At 45.7% G+C, this 19,270-nt stretch overlaps 1 protein-coding gene across 1 annotated transcript in view; it reads right to left on the bottom strand.

Moving 5' to 3' along the window:
* Nucleotides 1–19,270, bottom strand: part of RNF213 (ring finger protein 213) — a 44,420-nt gene that overhangs the window by 6,826 nt on the left and 18,324 nt on the right. The window contains exons 26-52 of the mRNA XM_026036848.1: nucleotides 15,410–19,003; nucleotides 14,556–14,692; nucleotides 14,134–14,229; nucleotides 13,535–13,653; nucleotides 13,106–13,228; nucleotides 12,252–12,331; nucleotides 11,591–11,738; nucleotides 11,317–11,452; nucleotides 10,668–10,856; nucleotides 10,111–10,247; nucleotides 9,540–9,694; nucleotides 8,972–9,172; nucleotides 8,408–8,586; nucleotides 7,520–7,640; nucleotides 7,267–7,367; nucleotides 6,823–7,002; nucleotides 6,154–6,317; nucleotides 5,956–6,058; nucleotides 5,560–5,674; nucleotides 4,527–4,737; nucleotides 3,720–3,910; nucleotides 3,260–3,388; nucleotides 2,496–2,606; nucleotides 2,010–2,252; nucleotides 1,296–1,377; nucleotides 671–705; nucleotides 102–196 (exon numbers count right to left, since the gene is read on the bottom strand). Coding sequence (XP_025892633.1) covers nucleotides 102–196; nucleotides 671–705; nucleotides 1,296–1,377; nucleotides 2,010–2,252; nucleotides 2,496–2,606; nucleotides 3,260–3,388; nucleotides 3,720–3,910; nucleotides 4,527–4,737; nucleotides 5,560–5,674; nucleotides 5,956–6,058; nucleotides 6,154–6,317; nucleotides 6,823–7,002; nucleotides 7,267–7,367; nucleotides 7,520–7,640; nucleotides 8,408–8,586; nucleotides 8,972–9,172; nucleotides 9,540–9,694; nucleotides 10,111–10,247; nucleotides 10,668–10,856; nucleotides 11,317–11,452; nucleotides 11,591–11,738; nucleotides 12,252–12,331; nucleotides 13,106–13,228; nucleotides 13,535–13,653; nucleotides 14,134–14,229; nucleotides 14,556–14,692; nucleotides 15,410–19,003 — 7,175 coding nt within the window. The remainder of the gene's footprint in view (nucleotides 1–101; nucleotides 197–670; nucleotides 706–1,295; nucleotides 1,378–2,009; nucleotides 2,253–2,495; nucleotides 2,607–3,259; nucleotides 3,389–3,719; nucleotides 3,911–4,526; nucleotides 4,738–5,559; nucleotides 5,675–5,955; nucleotides 6,059–6,153; nucleotides 6,318–6,822; nucleotides 7,003–7,266; nucleotides 7,368–7,519; nucleotides 7,641–8,407; nucleotides 8,587–8,971; nucleotides 9,173–9,539; nucleotides 9,695–10,110; nucleotides 10,248–10,667; nucleotides 10,857–11,316; nucleotides 11,453–11,590; nucleotides 11,739–12,251; nucleotides 12,332–13,105; nucleotides 13,229–13,534; nucleotides 13,654–14,133; nucleotides 14,230–14,555; nucleotides 14,693–15,409; nucleotides 19,004–19,270) is intronic.

Genomic DNA, 19,270 nt, shown 5'->3' with positions numbered 1-19,270 from the left:
CTTCCTGCACGAGCAGAGGGATGGAAAGTTAAACCCAGCTTCCCAGGCAAAAGGTAAGTTGCTTCATCCATCTTTTCAGGAGTAAAGGACGCAGAGCGTACCGGAAATCCGCAAAGCCAGGCACTGCTTTATGGTTTTCCCCTCCAACTACGGCACCACAGTCAAGACAGCGGCTCCTTTCCATGGGACGGCCACACTGGCAAAGACAAATGAGAAACACTGAACACCAAGAGCATCTCTGCAAGAGAAGCAGGAGACCAGAGGAAATGCATATTCCAAACCAGGCACCAGGAGGCACCTTACTCATGCAAGACCCTTTGTTTTACTCCTCCATTCTTACAGTAAATTGTTCTTTTATAGAGAGGTGGGTTTTTTTTGTCAAATAAAAGCTGCTAACCATATCTGTAACAGCTTCCATTTCTGTCTGCTAATTCATAATATGTCGAGCTATAACTGGTTAATTAAAAACTGCTATGTAGTAGGCAGAGGGCCTCTGCCTGCCTTGTTACCTAAACTTATGGTATAGCCGAGTTAGAGTTACTCTACATTTTACATTGCAACAGCAAATGATCAATAACAGTTTATAAAATGAACCACTGTGCAGTAAGAATAAGAAAATGTAAAACAGATTAATGTTGTTAATGAACCACCTACTTCATCCGATTCTTACCTCTCCTACAGTGCAGGGGTGGCCATTTGGACAGGCTATCAAAAGGGAAACAGAGAGCATTGTAAGACACGCATTTTTAAAGACTCTTTTCCTTCCATAGGGAACATCTTTTATAGAGCCCATGTAGTAAGAAATATGCCTCAAGATCTAAGGGAAAGCACTGACACCCTCAAAGAGGCATCAGGCCACACAAAAACCAGAAGTGTTCACTTTCCAGGACTTTTTCATTTTCAGTTCCCCTTCTTGAGCAAGAGGGAATGCAAACCTGTAAGATTTTACTACCAAGTACCAAATGGGGCTGATAAGCAAGAATGCCTCTAGTCTGCACTAAATCCTAATAAAGAAAACAAAGAATTGAAAGCAGCAAAGTACTCCCCTTCTGCTCACATCTCTAATGGCCAAAAGCACCAGGGTCGGGCCCTTACAGTCTTTAACTTTGCAGACAGCTATAAGCTCAAGGCTAAGTAGAGCTCAATGAACTCTGGTGCAGTATCCACGTGAAGGGCAGCTACAGCTCTTATTACAAAGCATAATTCATGATGAGAAGAGCAGAGTATCTGACCTTACATTTCACACAAAAAACAAGGATTCTTCATTTCTCCCACAGAAAGGCAGGCATACTTACTGTACCAGCGCAGAGCGTGCAGTCCTTCCCAGCCCTTTGCCTCGGCCGTTATATCTTCTGGCATTGTAGGTAGAAAAGAGTGCTAAGGGGTAAAAATGGTGACAAATAATTATACAAATTAGTGCTTTACTGTAGCAGCTGTTCCCTGCTTGCTCACGATGGACAGTGAGGGATGTCTGCAAGCAGAGGCACTGCAGAGGGAAAAACATGATGTATGTTTTCAAATTCAACCTGTGAAAAGCTACTCTTAAAAATAAGCTGTCAATATTGTGAAGATTTGGATGGATGCTCTCTGGACTTGCTGAACTAGATATTCCTCTTGGAGAGGTCTCACGTACCTTTGGTGTGCCAGAAAAAAATACATCAGCAGATCCCTCCATTTTAAGTGCAGGGCTCCATAAGGCACTATCCTCTAGAACACGCAGATCTCCACAGCATGACCTGCCAACTACCTTGAATTGCTTATTGAAATTTCAACAACAGCATTTGCCAAATACACTTAAGAGGAAAATTCACACCTCAAAGAAGCACCAGTCCAGAGTCTGTCACAGTGCTAATTAATCCTAGCAATGCTGAAATAATCACCCAACAGGAATTCATGGCCAATACATGAGTTGGTGTCTTTTGGTGTTAAGAAAGGTTAAGTTCCAGATGATCCAACTCATGCATGCAAGCAGTAATAGACAGAACTACCATCTGAGCTAGCGTCCTCACCCTCATGGTGCGCGGGTGGAACGCCAGATTTCTCAGGGGCTGCAGGATGGGGTTCTGCCCACACAGCAAGACAGCTGCGGCGTGAACAGCCATCTCAACCAACGCCCCGTTGTGGCTGAAGCTCTGAGGATTCACTGTCAGAGATGGCAGGGCGTTCTTCACGAGAGATGTTGCAAACTTCTTCAGCTCCTGAGAACTCAGGACTTCAGAGTTTTCAATGAACTGGGTCATAACATCAATTTGCTGAAAAAAGATTTAAAAGAAATAAAATCAACATGAGATTACACATCAAACTGGAGAGAACTAGCAGCTACTTGTCATGCTGTCTTCCTACTGCATTGAAAATTATCTTCAAAACAGCCAAGATCAGGATGGAGTTATGTTTAAGGCAAAACAACAACAGGTTCTTCTACGAGTAATTTAAATTTGACTTATCCTTGCAAGTGAAGCCTGTTTGTCCCAAGCCTCCATAGTGACGAATCTTACCCGCTGCTTGGGGTGAAGATTTGCGTTACTGACTCCATACAAGGCAGTGACTTCTCTGAAAATAGCCAGGAGCAGGTGGACAGCCTTTGCAGGAGGGGACCTGCTCTGTGCCTGAAAAAAAGGACCGATGATGCAGTGGAGAAGAGGCTACAAGTGGCAAAGCTCAGCTTTCACAAGGCTTCGGTTATTGGCCACGCATGCTTTAGCAGGCCCACTGTAAAGCTCTGCCCACTCATGAAGGCAACTGCACCATATGGCTATTCAAGCCATAAATGAACGGTTTATCTGACAGCCATCAAGCTGATTGTGTTTTCTTTTTATGTCAGGAGCTTCTGGACTATGTTATGGTTATCATCGTACAGAAATTAGCATGGTAAAGCACAAGGCTAGGGAGACACAGGCAGACAGGGAGCGGGCACAAACCTGCACCAAGATCTGCCTGCTCTCCTATCAATTGCCAACAGGGTGTGTGTAATGCTGGCTGTAAAACCAACTGCTGCAATATATATTTAACGGGGAAAGAAGTAAGAATGAGCAGCTGACAGAAATAACCTGTGTTACATATGCGGGAGCACAAATGACAAAACCAAATATTTGACCCAGCCAAGGAAAGTCACGGTACCCTGTAAGCACAGGCAACTTGGGCATCTCCACTAGGAGACAATGCTGTCAACAAAACCACACAAAGATGATATGCTGATGCTCCAGAACCCTCACGCAGATTTTGGTGAGGAGAAACGGTTGGTCAGAAAGGACTGTCCTACCTTCTCTGCCTGTAGAAGAGCCTCAGTCTTACATTCAATCATTGCCTTCCCCACCACCTCACGCAGGACTCGGTAGTCCTTGCCACATGCCAGGTACCGATCGATTTGATTGGCCTCATTGTGCTCTATCTGTGAAGAGAAAAGCCCGTGGTGAGCTCTGCATGGATCCTAGAAAAGGAGGACCCTGCTCTCTGCAAGCAGATGTGCCTTTTCAGCCTTTACTAACAGGCAACAGGCAGGTCTGGCAGCCCAAACCTCACACTGCTCAACCTCCATTCAGGGGAGAGCACGGGCAGGTCTTCATCACAACCGTGCCCGCTACAGTGAGTGTCCCAGGGCCGTGTAACACTCAACGTGAGAAACACGCAAAGGTAGAACAAACTGAAGAGAGAGGAGCCATCTCCAAGGGAAAGAAGGAGCAACAAAAATCACACACACCCCACCCAAAACTTCTCTTTACCTGTTCCAGAACTTCCACTGGGAACACCCATTTAAACTGTGCCTCCATCACAAGCTTTTGAACAAATTCCATCCCATACTGGTTAGCAATTTTCCGCACTAGATAAACATTATGCCAGTCATTCTTGCTGAGGCTGCAGAACGTCCTCACGTTTGCCAGGTAATGCTGCTTCTCCTTCACGTGATCTTGCTCTGGAGGGAAAGGAACAAAATAAGTCTCACTGCAACAGTTGGACACTGCAGGCATTTGGATTTCATTGCATTACTGTACTTCGATGTTTCACAGACCATTGAAATCTCTCTGAGGCTCCTCTCAACACATTATCACCCTTATTGGGTCAGCAATTCATCACAGCTCTTCATTTACTTATTTTCTGGAAGTATCTTTCTCCTTTTTAGCTACCCAGAGCTCTCATACATATAAAAAGAGTCTCAACAGCAGTCATGTATCTGAAGCCTCACTTACACTTTATTCATTTAAGTTAATATGGTCTCTTATAAAGAAAATTTCATTATTAGTGCCCGCAGGATAAAAAAAATCTCCTTGCAAAAGCAGGACTACATAATTATACCCCTGGGGGCCACTGGCACAGCCCTTCTGCCAGAAATGGAGCACTTCTAATGCATGGTAAAGAGGACAAATACTGACTGACGCTCCTTGGGAAAGCAAAAGGGAAGGAGCTAACGAGCTTTTTCTCGGCCATACGTCAACACAAGTTCTGTAACAGCAACAGACCTTTGATAAGAGTCTAGTGCATCTCCCATAGTGACTTTATTCAGTCTTTGATAGTGCAATAATTTGACCTACCTGCAGGCCCACACAAGTCAGAAAGCAGCTCTGTGGCCCTGTCTAGGTACAGGCGAACCTTGGCTACTGCCTCCAGGTATTCAACAGACGACTCCTGAAGAGCTTCTTGGTTGCTCTTTGGGAGGTAGTTCTCGGGAAAGCCTCTGTCTCTCAGCAGATGGTTTGCATGATCGTATCCAAAGCCGCCTTCGGCCTTCTCACAGATTGAATCCTACAGATGGGTGAAGACACTGCATGAATGGCAGAACTACTTAAATCTGATATCCTGTGCTATTGCACCGTATATCCCAGCGCATTCTCGCATCATAGGTGCATTAAACGTTCATGCCTCTCACCACATACTCCACTCCAAAGCCATTAGTTCCTACCTGTGATCCTCAGGTCCCTATCTTCACCTCTCTCAGGTGCCAGCACTTCTTGGGCAATAGACCCAAGCTCCCTCCCATATTCCCTAAGCATACAGCAGAGCAAGACAGTTATGAGCATGCTGGCTGCCCAAACACATGCTGAACACATGTTTCAGGATACTTCTTATCTACAAAATCACTATCTTTAATTAAAACTAGAGGAAACAAAACCTCTGCTGTCAAGTTCATTTGCAATTGTCCAAAGGGTTTAAAAAATATGCAAGGAGAGGGAGCACAATGATCTAAAAATCTTGCAAAGTATTCGTTTTCCACAGTGGTAGTTAAAAAAATTCCCTACTTGCTGCACTCTTAACTGATGAAGTTTGGTCGTATCTGGCCTCACCTAATTATTCGTAGGCACCTGTCCAAACCATTTGAAACAAAGGAAACAATCAGAAAGAAGAATTTATATAATGCTGCAAACACCAGCCTTACCCTGGGAAAGCAAGACTAGCTACCACAGAACAGTTCTGAAAAGTGATTCAATGTAATCTTACTTTTGGACTTTCTAGTTGGACAACTAGTTATTTACACAAGAAATAAGCATAAAATTACAGAAGAAGGTATATTCCTGCCTCTCTTTTGTAAGTTTCATTGCCCAGGACTTCCCCAACCTACAGTCTTACCTCCAAACAGTTGACAAAAAGCAAGTAGAGTTCCTTCTTATCACCTTTATCCAGGATTTGGCTTTGTTCTACCCTCACTAGGTAATCTTGCACATCATTTTTCACTTCATTGAAGCTACAGGAGAGAGAAACATTCCTTTAACGTAGCTGCAATGACGTGGCCACTACTTGTGTCCTAAATCATGATCTAACTAGGAATTGTGTCATTGTGACAGGCATTGTGTGTAGACAATCTGCAGGACCAGAACAAAGAAGATTCATTTCTCCTGTAAAGACTTAATTTTAGTGAATAACGCAGGAGTGAGGAAAACCACCACGGTCGTCATGAAAGATAAAAACAAACTTCATCCCCCAACATAACACACAGTCCTTTAATACCTGTCTGACTGTGCTCACCTGTACTTCAGGAGGAGCTTCAGCATTATCGAGCGTATGACAGGAGTTGCATCCACCTCATCATTAAACGGGGATAGAAACTTTGTGTAGACAGCAGGAGGACCTGCAGAGTTAAAGAAGAGGCAGGATTATCAGGAGAGAGAATCCGGCAAGAGACCTGATACCATGAGGCTAAGAGTCAGGATGAAGGATGCTCACCTGAATCTTGCAAAAGGTTCTTGTGAACAAACAAGAGATTAAGGAGCTCTTTTATCACTGCTGCCTCGGGGGGTTCATTGTCCTTGAAACACATGGTAGTGACAACATCTATAAAGAAATTATTGCATCTCTGCCGGAACTGGGCGTTTCTTTCTATGGCGATACTAAGAGAAGGGTGAAAAGCATTAGCACAAATATATTAGAACACAGAACCAATTAAATAACAGATCAAATAAAGCAGATATAGGGAAAAATCACCAAAGTGAGATTCCATTCCCGCTTTCCACAAGTCCTGATTTATGCAACACTTCCACAGCGTTGCCTTCAAGCGCCATTTGTGATCTTAGGTATCAGTGACACCAGATACATATACTGCAAGTTCCTTGCTTAGCTATCACAGGCAGTGTAAGGTGACAAGCAGTCCCGCTGCCTGATTAAGCCGCTGACAGTCTTGAGCTTTACAGGGGAAAGGTAATTTCCTCCCTTCTTTGAAGCAACAAGCAGCAAAAAGACAGGACCTGTTCTAGACCCGTAAACAGCTCCAGAGTTATTTCCATCTGTTCTGCTTACGTTGATGGCTTCAAAGGACAAGTCAGAATTTCCCAACAGATCTAGCCCTGTTGTCCACCCCTTGCTGTCCCCATTGCCCCCTTAGATGGGAAGGGATACCTGAGCTCCGCAGAGACAGTTAAGTCAACAGTCTCAACGGCAACTTTACAAAGTGGACAGAGCATTTGTGCCGGTACTAGCCATGCTCGGATGCACTTCAGACAGCACACGTGGTGGCAAGGAAGGCATACTGGATCCTTGGGCTCTCCCAGGCAGACTGGACATGGACTCACACCAAATCTGTAATTCAGGAACAGCAATGAACACAATTGTTTAAAGGTTTTTAGTAAGACAACATTGAAAGAAGTTCATCTGAAGCAAGGCTAAGAGGAGATACTGTCAATTTGCCAGCTAACTACTCAGCTTCAGGGAGGAGAAGATGGAAGTTACTGCTTTTCATCTGGCTTTCACTATGCCGAATGCAACAGTGCTCTATACCCCAAAACATGAAGATAACAGACAATATTGCTATTGCTAACCCACAGCTTGCTTCAGGAAAGGTACCTGCAGAGCCTGCTACTGACTTCTTCCTTACACTCACACAGTACTTTCATCACTGCAATAAAAGTTGGATGACTCTTCATGTCCGAATCCTGCGTAAAACACTGAGCAGAAAAGAGACAACGTTAGATGAGTCAACACTGCCATTCCAGAGGGGGGGAAAAAAGGAAAAAAGAAAAGAAAAGAAAACACAAAACAAAAGAAACAACAACAACAAAAAAAGGGTAAATGAAATCGAAATCCCATCTTGGCTTACCTTGGCAAGCAGTAAAGTGTATTTTTTCATCATGCTCTCAAATTCTGGCATCAGAGAGTTGATACCCAGTAGCACATGTTGCACAAACAGAGACATAGAGAAAATCCGGTTCCAATAGACTCTGTGGAAGGAGAGCGTTGTGACAAGTCTGAGTTGTGAGCTGATCACACAGGAGAGGAAAGGACGTGCAGCATCCAACCAGTCTAATGATCTCACGGCTCTCCAGGCTCACCAGGACAGCCTCTTGCATCCCCCAGGCCCTCCCCCACCCCTGCCAGCTTGGTTAGCAGCCCCTAAGGCAGAACCTGGCAAGTGTCTATACAGTACCTAACACAGGTAGTTCATGGTGTAAGAGTCATGCCTGTAGAGAGTCATACAACAGAATTAAAACCATTGGAAAGTCCTTTTCCTCACCTCCAATTCCTGTATTAGAGGAAGTAATTAACTTTTTTTTGTGTCTGTTTAATTTTCTTCACTATTAGCTTAAACTGTGTGAGAAACTGAAGCAGCTCCGTGAGCTTGCCATGCAAGAGACAAGACTCTGCCTTAGATACAGACAAGTTCTTTATCTCTCAGTCTTTATGCACAAGTCATGGAGAGGGGACACAATGCTGAAAAAGAGCAACCTAATGAGGGTTTTAAATAAGTCCTGAAGGCACCTAGAATAAACTGGGTAACAGCTAAACAGCTAGCTAGGAGAAAAGAACAGAAACACAACAAATCAGCCAATAAAAACTGGTTCTTGACGTGAGATACATAATTCAGCCTGGAAGGTTTGTGAAATCTTAGTCTGAGAACGCTAGTACCAGAGCAGCCTTCAGTCTGTACTGGTATACATCCTAACAGCAAGGCATAGGATAAAGCTTGCAGCAGATCCCTGGTACATACTTCAGCTCCTTTAGCAGCTGCTGGCACCGTCGTCCACTGCTTTGCAAGTCCTCTTTACAGAGAAATTCAATGGGCATATGAAGGTTCTTCACTTCCTGCAGCCACATCTCCAGGTTGTCGGTCTGCACTTGCTTCTCCAGCTTTTCAGCACAAACCATGGCAGCTAACACATCTAAAACCTACATGTGCATACACAGACTGTGAGTATAGCATTGTAGTTGTATTTTAGAAGTATTTATCAACTTCGGGCCCTGTCTGATTTGCTGGAGCAAGTGTTATACTAAATGTTTTATTTGTTTTTCTTCAACTCTGGAATATACATGCTCAGGACTCGGATCACATGAAAGATGTCCAACTATTATAACACTGCTAGTTGAGCAGGACAGTTTACTAGAGTGATCGTATAGCACACTGTCCATAATAGTAAGGATCCTGGCTGGGCTTGTGCTTCCCATTTTTTAATGCTGTTGAAATGAGGAGTTTGAACACTAGATAATATCAGGGAAGACAAAGTGCTTTTTTTACTAGGACTGAAGAACAGAAGATGTGTAGTAATAACTTTACCATCTCTGACTCTGGTTCCTGGTAAATAATGTGGTCCACCACAGCCGGATGTACAGCCAGGATCCTAGAGAAGTTCTGCAAACGGCTCTTAAACTGATTGTATGCAAGGTGGACCCAGGGCAAGGACGGCACCGTCTCCTGTCTTCTGGGAGATGCTGCCTTCCATTCCTCTATGCAGGATAAGAAGGCAGTTTGCAGACACTGAAAGTTTACAAGAAAGTAAATAAAGTCAGAACTAAATAAAAAAATTGTTCTAAGCCATTTTGTATCAGAAAGCTTGATAAAAGCCTCTGAAACAGGGGAATCAGTACTTTACAAAGAAGATAGTCTTAAATAATGTGGCAGTTGCTATAGATGCTCGTGCAGAAGTGCTTTTTTGAGGAAGACCTCAGGAGTTTCAGCAGTCATTCTATGTCAAGTGCACTTCCCTTGTGGCACCTGCTGTTAAGCCTGTCTCTGAAAGAAGGAATTTTACCGACCAGATGGTGAGTTTGGTACAGAGGGCCTTTTCACAGACATTATGCTCTCCCTGTCCAAAAGGTTCATGACTCTTGTTCCAGACTCTGACCTGTTGCTCTTCTAGAGAAGACACATCAATGGTCAACACAATGAAATCTGTGAGGTAGGACTGGAAGAGCATGCTCCTTTCTTCCTCAGTCAGACTGGATATAAATTTTCCCAGTGGTGTTCTCTGGAATATATTCATAAACTTCTCGGCTTCATCTGGAAAATGAGGATACAGAGAAAAGCTGAATATCAGGAAGAACAGTTTGACACAGCTGCTATCCTAAAAGGACTCTACCAAGTTAATAATTGATGCATACAACACTACCTCAAGTGTGCTAGCAAGGGATTTGAGGCTAGACTTTCTCAGCCCAGGAACCCGTCTAGTTCTGGTTCTGTAACACTGACTAATTCTTGATAATGCCACAGTATTTTCAATACAAGGGCACAGAATAAGAGAAATGCTAATATGCAGAAGCACAAGGAAAAGTCAGGTGCACAGAACTCTGCTTGGTCATGCAAGCACAGAGGAACCGAAAGTGAGTCCAGCACTGCAGGAAGGCAGAGACAAGCTGGAGTTCACAGGGCAGAAGGATGGAGCTGCTCTGCCTTGCAGGTTCCAGCCAGCATCTCACCTTCAGTGCTCTGAATGTACTGAGCTTCCAGCCACATGTCATCCAAGTACTCCTTTATCCTCCAGCTGAAGGGCATCTCATTCCCAGCATCAGCAAAAAACATGTTGCTCTGAACCAGAATTATCTCTGTCTGAGAACTAGGAGATTAAAAGGTCATTAATGCCCTGAGCATTTGCCTGGGAAACACATTCAGTGGCAGGAAGCACCAGAAACCAAGAGTTTAGCTGTAGAAAGGGATGAGGGAAGAACCGAGACTCACCCACATAGCCTTTCCTCACAATTAGGTAATATTAGGAATGATTCAGTAAGCATTCCCTAGCAAAAGGGCTGTAATATCAGGGCATATGGGTAAAAAGGGATGGGTAAAAAAATATGTGCAAGACCTAGACAGTAAAGCCCAGGAGTACACAGGATTCAGCAGAAAAAGAGAGGACTCCTGAAGTCCCTAACTGCTGCATAGGAAGCCAATCAACACGTTAACCTCCCGTATGGATTTAAAGTCACCGCTGCCTGGTCCCCACGCCGCCAGGCAAGCCCTCCCGTGGCTCTCTGCTCACCCGGACTTGCCCACGCCGTCAGGGACAGTGAGGAGAGCGGTGTCGCTGAACACGAACATCCACAGGTTTGTCACCCACTCCGCTGCGGGCCTCACCAACCGCTCCAGATTGCTGTTCCTGTCCACAACTGCTATCAGGAGAGCCAGGAACGGGGTGACCACCTTCTGGACTCGCTTCCACAGGGTGTGCCTTTGGGGGAGAAAGGGATAAAGAGGGAGAGGGGGCAATGATCTCTGCAAGGCAGCAGATGATTTTCCTGAGAAATTGTTGATTTGTAGGTGCAATAAAGAATGCTAATTCTGCCTGAAAAGCAAAAGAAGAAAGGAGAGACACACACATACACACACACAAGCACAACAACCACCACCACAACCCTTCTCTCACTTGTGCCTTCCCTGTAAACCCACTGCTCCATTCCAAGCACTTGGACATTAACACATCCCTCTCCCTGGGCAGTCCATTCAGCTCTAAGCCGCCTTCCCTCAGGAGCCAGGAGAGGACAAAACTCCCCTCAGAGCATCCACCATAGGTTTGAGATGAATGCTGCAAGTATTTAGATTGCCCAAAACTGCTGTGTCTGCCGAGCAGTTGTCATTGGGATATTTCTCTTGGAATCTTGCAGGTTACAAGCTATTGCTGCCGTCCTCACCTGAAGGTGCCTGCCTCCTGGAGAGCACTGAGGTTGGAAGCCTCCCGAAGCACCCAGTTTCTCATGTGAAACAAACTCTCTTCTTGCTTCTTCAAAAGCGTGGAAAGGCGACTCTTGGTTATCTTCAGAAAAGAGGCTAGAAAACACAAGACACCTTGCGTTTTCCTTTTCTATCACCTCTGGATCAAAACCCAAACATCACACACAGCAGAGCAGAGAGCACCAAGCCCCAGGTGCTCAGGGACTCTACCTGCTGCAGCTTGGGAGCACATACCTTTCAAATCATCGCTTTTGGACAGGAAGCCAAGGAGAATCTCAATTCGCCTTGTGCTGCGACTAAAGTCTTCATTTTGGTCCCGCAGCATCCCCACAGCACTTTGCACGCAGCTCCTCAGGAGTAAAACGGTGTCCAGAATTTCACCCTTCCCAGGGACAGCATGAAAACAAATTCATCATTCTTCAGTTGTACATTTGCCTTGAAACACACATCCCTCCTAAAATGGTTATAGTGCTCTCCTATAAAGGGCCTGTACCACTCGCCTTCCACCTCCCAGTTTTGCTCTCATTCCAAGCTACAAATCTAAGTTCTCCTATTGTTATCAAGTAAATGGTTCAGAAAAATAAAGTTCAGAATTCACAGCTCTTGGCTTCAAGGTGATAACAGAAGCTTTTTTTAAATTGATGACAGCAACTCAAAATTAGGAATGTGAAATGGCTAAGGAATTAGAGAGTCCTTAGAATGGTTTGCTTCTTTAGGGAAGCAAAGGAGGTAAGATTTTGATTAGGCAATAGGAACTTCTGTCTAATAATTAACATAATATTCCTGATGGATTTCAAGGGAATGCAGATGTCAAAGATACTCTGAACCTTTGGATGACACAGGGTAGGGAGCAATGCTGATATCTGAGAAGCAAGCAAATGTTTTCCAAACTTACTTCAAAGTTCTCTGCTTCTGGCAACGGTGGTTCAACCTCCCTCTCTGCTTCCTCCTGCTCCTTTCCATTCGTGGGAAGAGCTGCAACCAAGGTGTAGAATCCTTGTTAGAACGAAACAACTCACTGCTGTGATCAGACAAGAGTCTATTTAGAGAACGCATCCCAGAGCAGCAGAACATCTGTCAGATGCATTATCACTTGCATAGGTAGCTGAGATGCAGCTCTCTAAACAGTTATCACTGCTAAGGGCATCAGGCTTCATGCAGTTGGAACTGGAAGAAATGTGACACACAGAGCTTATTCCTAGGCTCCAACAGAGCCATCACAGCTGTATTCTGCCTCTTGTAAGGAAAAATAGTGGAACAGGAAAGATTGTAGGAAAAAAAAATTTGAAGGAAAGAAAAAGTCATTTATAATCTTCCTCCAGGTTCATGTGAATGACCTATATTCCTGCAAGCTGAGAGACTCTCCGGAATAACACCTTGTTGATGATTACACCTCTGAGCTGCACCCTGGGCCCAGCTTTGCACCATTTGCTCTCTCTCACGATGAGAGCACCACTCTGGGTGCTCAGCAGCACAAACATCGTGTTTGTGTCAATAGAAAAAGTGAAATCTACCAAATTAATGAAGTTAATAACCCAAAATTCATAGTCTGTAAAGATAACAGACTAAACACAAATACAAGTCTGTAGCCACAGCGCATTCCCTGAAAGGATTAGAAGCTGAGTAGGGGAAATCACTAGATTTATTGTACTGGGTGCATTAGTACTAAATGCAGCATAGCTCCATCTCACCTTTCTTCCTCCACTGGTATCAACCTTGCCAACTGGCAGTAACCTGCATTTAGCTCACCGTTTGTTTCATCTGAATCGCTGCAGAACATCTGGCTGATGGTGAGGTTCTTGAGGGCAGTCATATCAGACACCATGTCCTTGGATCTGCGGAGATCATCTATATGCACCGATTGCCACAGTCCTGAAGACAGGGGACAAAAAGTTCTCATGTCTACAGCATGCTCTTCTAGAAGAGCTTCCCAAGAACCATTTCCCAGTGTTTGTGAACTGCCAGACAACACGCAGAGTTCTCTTGCTTCTTGCTGTAGAAAGGGCAAACAGGAATTTGCTCTGGGCGTGCTAATGCGTGCTACCTCAGCTGAGAGACCCTGCAAACCAGAGGGCCTTTGAGGCTCTCAGAAACCAAAGCAGACAGCTGAAAATTTGCTGGTGAAAGCAGATCTTGCCTGAAGACAAACAATGACAAGTCACTGATGGTTAAACCCACCTCCATGGAATCCCACGTAGGACGTTCCTCCTTCCATTCTGGAAAGCTTCATAATGAAATAAATGAAGACAGAGACTTCTCCCAAGTCTACCTTGTTGACTTCATTAACAACAGTGTACCTACAAAAAAGAGTAAATGCTGTTTAGTAGACCCTGACATAAAAGTCAAAGCTGAAGATCTTCCTTGCTGAGAGAGGACATGCTCTTCTTTCCCTGGAGAAACATGAGTCACTCCAATCCCTTTAATCCTTTCTCCCAGCAAGCTGTTCTGATGCCATCACCTCCACCTGTGCTTGAAAGATAATGCTGTTACTCAGTTCTTGAGCACTTAAATCAGTTAACAGCAACGACTCATGCTTCAGACAAAGGGGATTATTCGTTAATTTGACACAGGTCTGGTGTGGGTTTTTTTTTTTTTATTATTATTATTATTATTATTATTATTATTCAAAGAACAATTTGTGCTTCTAGCTTCACTCTACCACAACAAAACAGAGCACACGTTCCTGGTTTTGAAAAGCCTAAAAATGACACTAATAAATCAGGGGTGGGGAGTCACTGTGCAGAATAGCTATCTGAAAAACTTGCCACTTGACTTACTTGGCTGAAGCGATGAGTTGGGCATTTTGAGAGCCATCTTCAAAATCTGTCTGAATAATAAGGATTTTATTTCCTGGTGTGGCATCAAGGAAATCTCTAAGCAGAGAAAGAAGATATAAAAGAAGTCACAAAGTGTCAAACAAGGTTTAAGAGATGGCATAAATAGTGACTCCACAGTGGCTTTGACTTGTTGCAGACAGACAGACATCTAGCACACTCAACCGCTAAGGTGGTTTAATTTTAAAAAACAAATCTCACACCTCGACATGACAGAGCTGACACTGCACTGTGCCAATGCACAGCTCATCACAGCATGATCTCTCCTGCCTCCCTTTCCATTATGGGCTACTCTAAATGTTCTGCCAACGCGTCTTCCACGCAGGTGACAGCCCATTGAGAGGACAAGACAGAAGGAGACTCACCGGATCCCCTTGAGGAAGGAGTACTCCGTGTCAAACTGCTGCAGGAACAGGATCTGAAGCCTTTGAGCTTTACCCTGCACTTCTCTCTCCAGGCAAGCAGCGTCAGTGCTGGTGAGAAGCCTCGAGAAGGTGGTGACCTGGGAGCACAAGAAGCAGGTTTGTTCTCAGCACGGAACCGGAGCGGGCAGAAAGACTCAGTGCCCTGTGTCCCCAGGCTCTGCTCCTTGCGGCGCAGCTGGGCCGTGTCCCGGAGCCATTTCCTTGGCTTGTCAGCCAGCAAACAGCCACCGTGAGCTGCTAGCCCAGCCCAGGGCCGCTGCTGGGGAGCTCAGGACCTCAGTGAGCAGCAGCAGTGCTTTGTGCTGCAGCCCAAGACCAACCACCACACACCCCATCACACTTGGAGCTCCTGCCCACCGAACCTAGAAGCAGCATCCCGTACAGAAAGCAGCTGCACTGCCCTTGGTATTTCCGTGAGGAAGAACTGCTATTCCCTGTCATTTTGTAGTGCTGCCCTATTTGTGGGTTGACTTTTTCTGCCACTGATTTTTTCTGCCACTGGCAGCCTGTTTTGCTGGCCGGGTAAGCAGAGACAGAGCTACTTTCGGGGTATAGAGATGTGAGTAGCTGCCTGGCTTACTTAAAACTCACACTCCCCCTAAACTCCGCTCATCCCCAGGAAGCATCGAACCCTGCTTGACACAGCAGAGGTTCCAGGTATCTCAAGATGCAGCAACATCACTGCAAGGATGCAGCGAGTGAAAGGCAAGGCTGCTCCCAAGCCTCCGCGGGTTGGACATGGCATGAACACCGCGCAAGCTGGGCGTTTGGAGAGGACTCTGCAGGACACTTACCTCTGTAAAGACCGTTTGAGGTCCAGCCGCAGCGTGGACGTGAGCTCGGAGGAAATCTGCAAAAGATGTGTGCTGCTGCTCCTTGAAATATATGTGGGCCAGGGAGTCTGCCATGAAGAGCCCCACGGCGTCGCTCAGGCGGATCACGGCATCGGGGGTGGCACAGTTGAGCAGCGCCAGCTGCGCCTGCCTCTTCACATGGGGCATGAGCTCCTCGGCAGGGCACTTGGCTTTCAGCCTCTCCACCGTCTGCAGGACGACCGAGGCACAGGTGTCGGAGTGGTAGCCCACAAACACGTCAGAAGGGCTGTAGTTCTGCTTGCCCATGAAGGGATCTTCTGTATTGACAGCAGTGAAGTTGTGCACCCACTTCTCCAGCTCTTCCACAGTCTCTCTTTGCTCCTTGTTCAAGACGGTATTGATATCCAGGTAGTGCTTTTCCAGTCTGTTGATCAGCGGGATGGGGAAGTGCTTGTAGACCACGTCCTTGTCCTCAATGACTATCAAACGAAACTTCGGATGCACCCGACACTTCACCCGGTGGGTACCTAGCCCCAAATCAACGTATTTCTGGCCAGCGAGGTACACGTAGTACTGATTGAGGGCATCATAGAGGCTTTCATAAAGGTTCTGCAGGTTGAGAAGCACCACCATTTGGCCGGTTTCCATGCACACCTTCACACGGTTGATGTTCCTGCATATCTGAGTGTACTCTTGGTCCTTAGGGAAGCTAGAGCCAAAGATAATTTCTGGTTGTTGCCGAGCAGTAAAGAGAGTTTGCTGGAGAATCTGCAGCGCTGCGTAATTTTTGGTCAACACCAGCAGGTACCTGCATTCAGCGTCCTGATCACTGCTTTGAATGTTTTGTCGCACCAGGTCAATGCTATTGATATCCTGAGCACGTATTTCTCCTTTCTCTGGTAATTGTGAGGTGAATATTTCCAAAGGATTGATGTCATCTTTACCACTGAAGTTGCGAAGAACAACCTCAGCTATGTCTTGAGGCGTCAGCTCCCTTTTGGAGGTCTTAGTCAAGGCAAAAACCATCTTTATGAGGCTGTAGTAGTCACGTAGACCAAAGAACTCTCTGTCTTGGGCTTTGCAGATGTTTTCATATGCATCTGCAAAGTAATGAAAATACCGTTCAACCTTCTGCAAAGCCCCTCGTGCTGAAAAACAAATCCCATTTGCACTTTCTATGAGCTCTTCTTTGCTGGGGTCGCCACGGGAGACAAAGATGCCTCGATTCATCTTAGCAGGGTCCAATGCCCAGTTGGAAATTCCAATGAAGCCAACCTTTTTGTGAGGAAGAGGGACATCATCTATGCAGCCATCCTCCAAAAGCGGATGCAAAGTCTTCAAGGGCATTTTGGGAGAGTCTTCTGCCAGTCCAATCTCATCCAGGACCACCACAGAGACATACTCGTCCAGGTTCTTTCCATCTTGGAATCGAGCGCAGTGTTTGAAAGTACCTATGATTCCCTCGGGAGTGGAGAGAGGGCTGCACTGAAAGGACACTAAATGAATTTGCTTCAGCTCCTTGAACATATCTGAATGAGCAGCTTGGCCCTGCATAGCATCAGCCACAATGGTTTTAGCAAGGGATTTGGAGCTCCCAGGCTTCCCAACAAGAAAGAGAGGGATTCTGAGCTCAATACAGATGACCATCATAAAGACATTTTCCTTCAAAGCCAAGTTTCTTGCTATGGTGTCTTGGAGCTGCACGCCACTCAGGAATACATCCTGCATCAAGCATATTTCATCCAATATCTTCTTCTGGGTATTAAAAGGATTGGGAAGGACCTGGCTGATGGCTCTTCTATACTTCTCCTTCTTTGCCAAGGATGCGTGATAGCAGACCCCGACTGCCAGGACTAAGGACCAGATAACGCCGTTTCTCTCAACGTTGCTCCTCGGAGCCTTCCTCTCCGTCAGGTACTTGTGCACCTCTTTCAGCAGCAGCTGACTGCGCTCGTGAAACCACTTGAGAACTTCCATGCAGCGCTCCACGTCCCGCAGGCTTACGAAGCTGCACTCGTCGTTTCTGCGCCTCATGTACTGCTGAGAAGTAAAGAGCACTTCAGTAATGATGTCTGCCTCGGCCTCACTCATGGGCACGTGGTCAGCAAGTCTCTGCACAATCTGCTGGATGTACATTTTCTCAGTCAGGTCGTTCAGCTGCCCGAAGTCCCACACCAATGGGATCATGCTGGGTGGGAGCGCGTGGACCCGGTACACCAGCTGTCTCAGGGGAACGGAGCCAAGCTTGTCCTTGGTCTCATCTGCTTTTACACGGTAGCCCAACCCCGCCGATTCCAAGCGCTGGATCATCTTCGGTGTGTGCTTACGATAAGGGTTGCAGGCTGCTATGATCTGCAAGCCTGAGCAAGAGGCCAAAGGCTGCCCCTGCACCGTGTGGTCGCACAGAACCTCCTTGATGCTGCTCACGGCATCTGTCGTGTTGGCTTCGTCGAAGAACAGGATTGTGTCCAACCCATGCTGCTCCTTGTTCATTTTAGCAATGGCTTCTGCTTCTTTGATCCTGGCATAAATCATCTCTGCAGTAGTACCTCCATGAACTTTGACAAGCTTTAGGTTGTCTGCCTCTGCACAGTTTCTGCGCAACTTGCACAGAAATTTTACAAGTCTGGTCTTCCCACAGCCTGTTTCTCCCATGATAATGACTGGGATGTTGCATCTGAATCGCATCTCGATAGCCAGGATCTTTAGCATGTTGTCTGTGGTGAGTTCATACGTTTCATCGGGCTCTGTTACCCAGGGGGCCCCCAGAACCATGCAGAGCTTCTCTAGCTTCTCGTGTCGGGGCAGTTGATCAAAATGAATATTGAAGGGAACTCTTTGGAGTAACAAGCCATGATACAACTGCGAAGTCATAACGTTTCTCTTGATAATGTTGCCGTTCAAAGGATTAACGGCATCAACACCACCATTGGCATTGAGTTGCAAGTGGAAACCAATGAATGTCATGGACACACGATCTTCATTGAAAAACAAATACGGATGAGGCTCAGACTCCCACTTTTTCCGAATGTGGAAAGGAAGAAGATCTTCTTCTGCAACATTCTGCATGTCAGAAGACAGGTTTCCTGAACTTTGATCAGAAATGTTCAGGGACGGTGTTGCAAAATCTCTTGCCATTAAGATCATGAAGGTAACAACAAAGTTCTTGAAGCCCTGCAGAGTGTCCCTGACAAATTCAGGATTGCAGAAAATGGAAGCTTCACAGTCTCGCAGCTGAATATTGAGAAACCAGGTAAAGTTCCGCAGTTCAGACCAGGAGGGATCTATGATCCCACAGTGCAGGAGCAACTGCTGGAGGCACTCGGCTGGGCTCCCCTCTACAGAGCCCTCTTCATAACGAAACGCATCAAGATCGCAGCCCTGGTCAAATCTCCTCAGATACTGGAAAGGTCTCTGGAAAGCTTCGCTGCCAAATTCCTCCTTGTCCATTCCCGGGTCGGAAACATCCCCAGACTGGTTCCCGAGCGTCTCCATCTCTAGTACCTCCTTGGGAGACTTGCACGTTACTTTTGGGAACACATCAAGGAAATTATACTTCTGGCTCTGTGACATCTGGAATAGAAGGGAAAAAAAAATCAAGCAAACAAAAACACAAAGTCAAAGCTGTAGCCCCATGTTAGAGCTCTAATCTTCTGTAGTTAATCTGTTTTTTTCAGCATTCCTGCCTAAAATCACAGACATATCTGCATGGCAAGAGTCAGCCTACACAACTGTGTCACACTTCTATAGCATACCCAAAAAAGAGAGGAACAACCATCACAACAATTAATTCCTTCTCCACCTACAATGGCCTTCCTGCAACATTACTGCTTTGTTTCC

Source organism: Nothoprocta perdicaria, unplaced genomic scaffold, assembly GCF_003342845.1.
Source record: "Nothoprocta perdicaria isolate Ctin4 unplaced genomic scaffold, notPer1 scaffold_187, whole genome shotgun sequence".
NCBI classification, from domain to species: Eukaryota; Metazoa; Chordata; class Aves; order Tinamiformes; family Tinamidae; genus Nothoprocta; species Nothoprocta perdicaria.
Note: the sequence above shows the minus strand (reverse complement) of the source record. Positions and strands in the feature narration are given on the sequence as shown.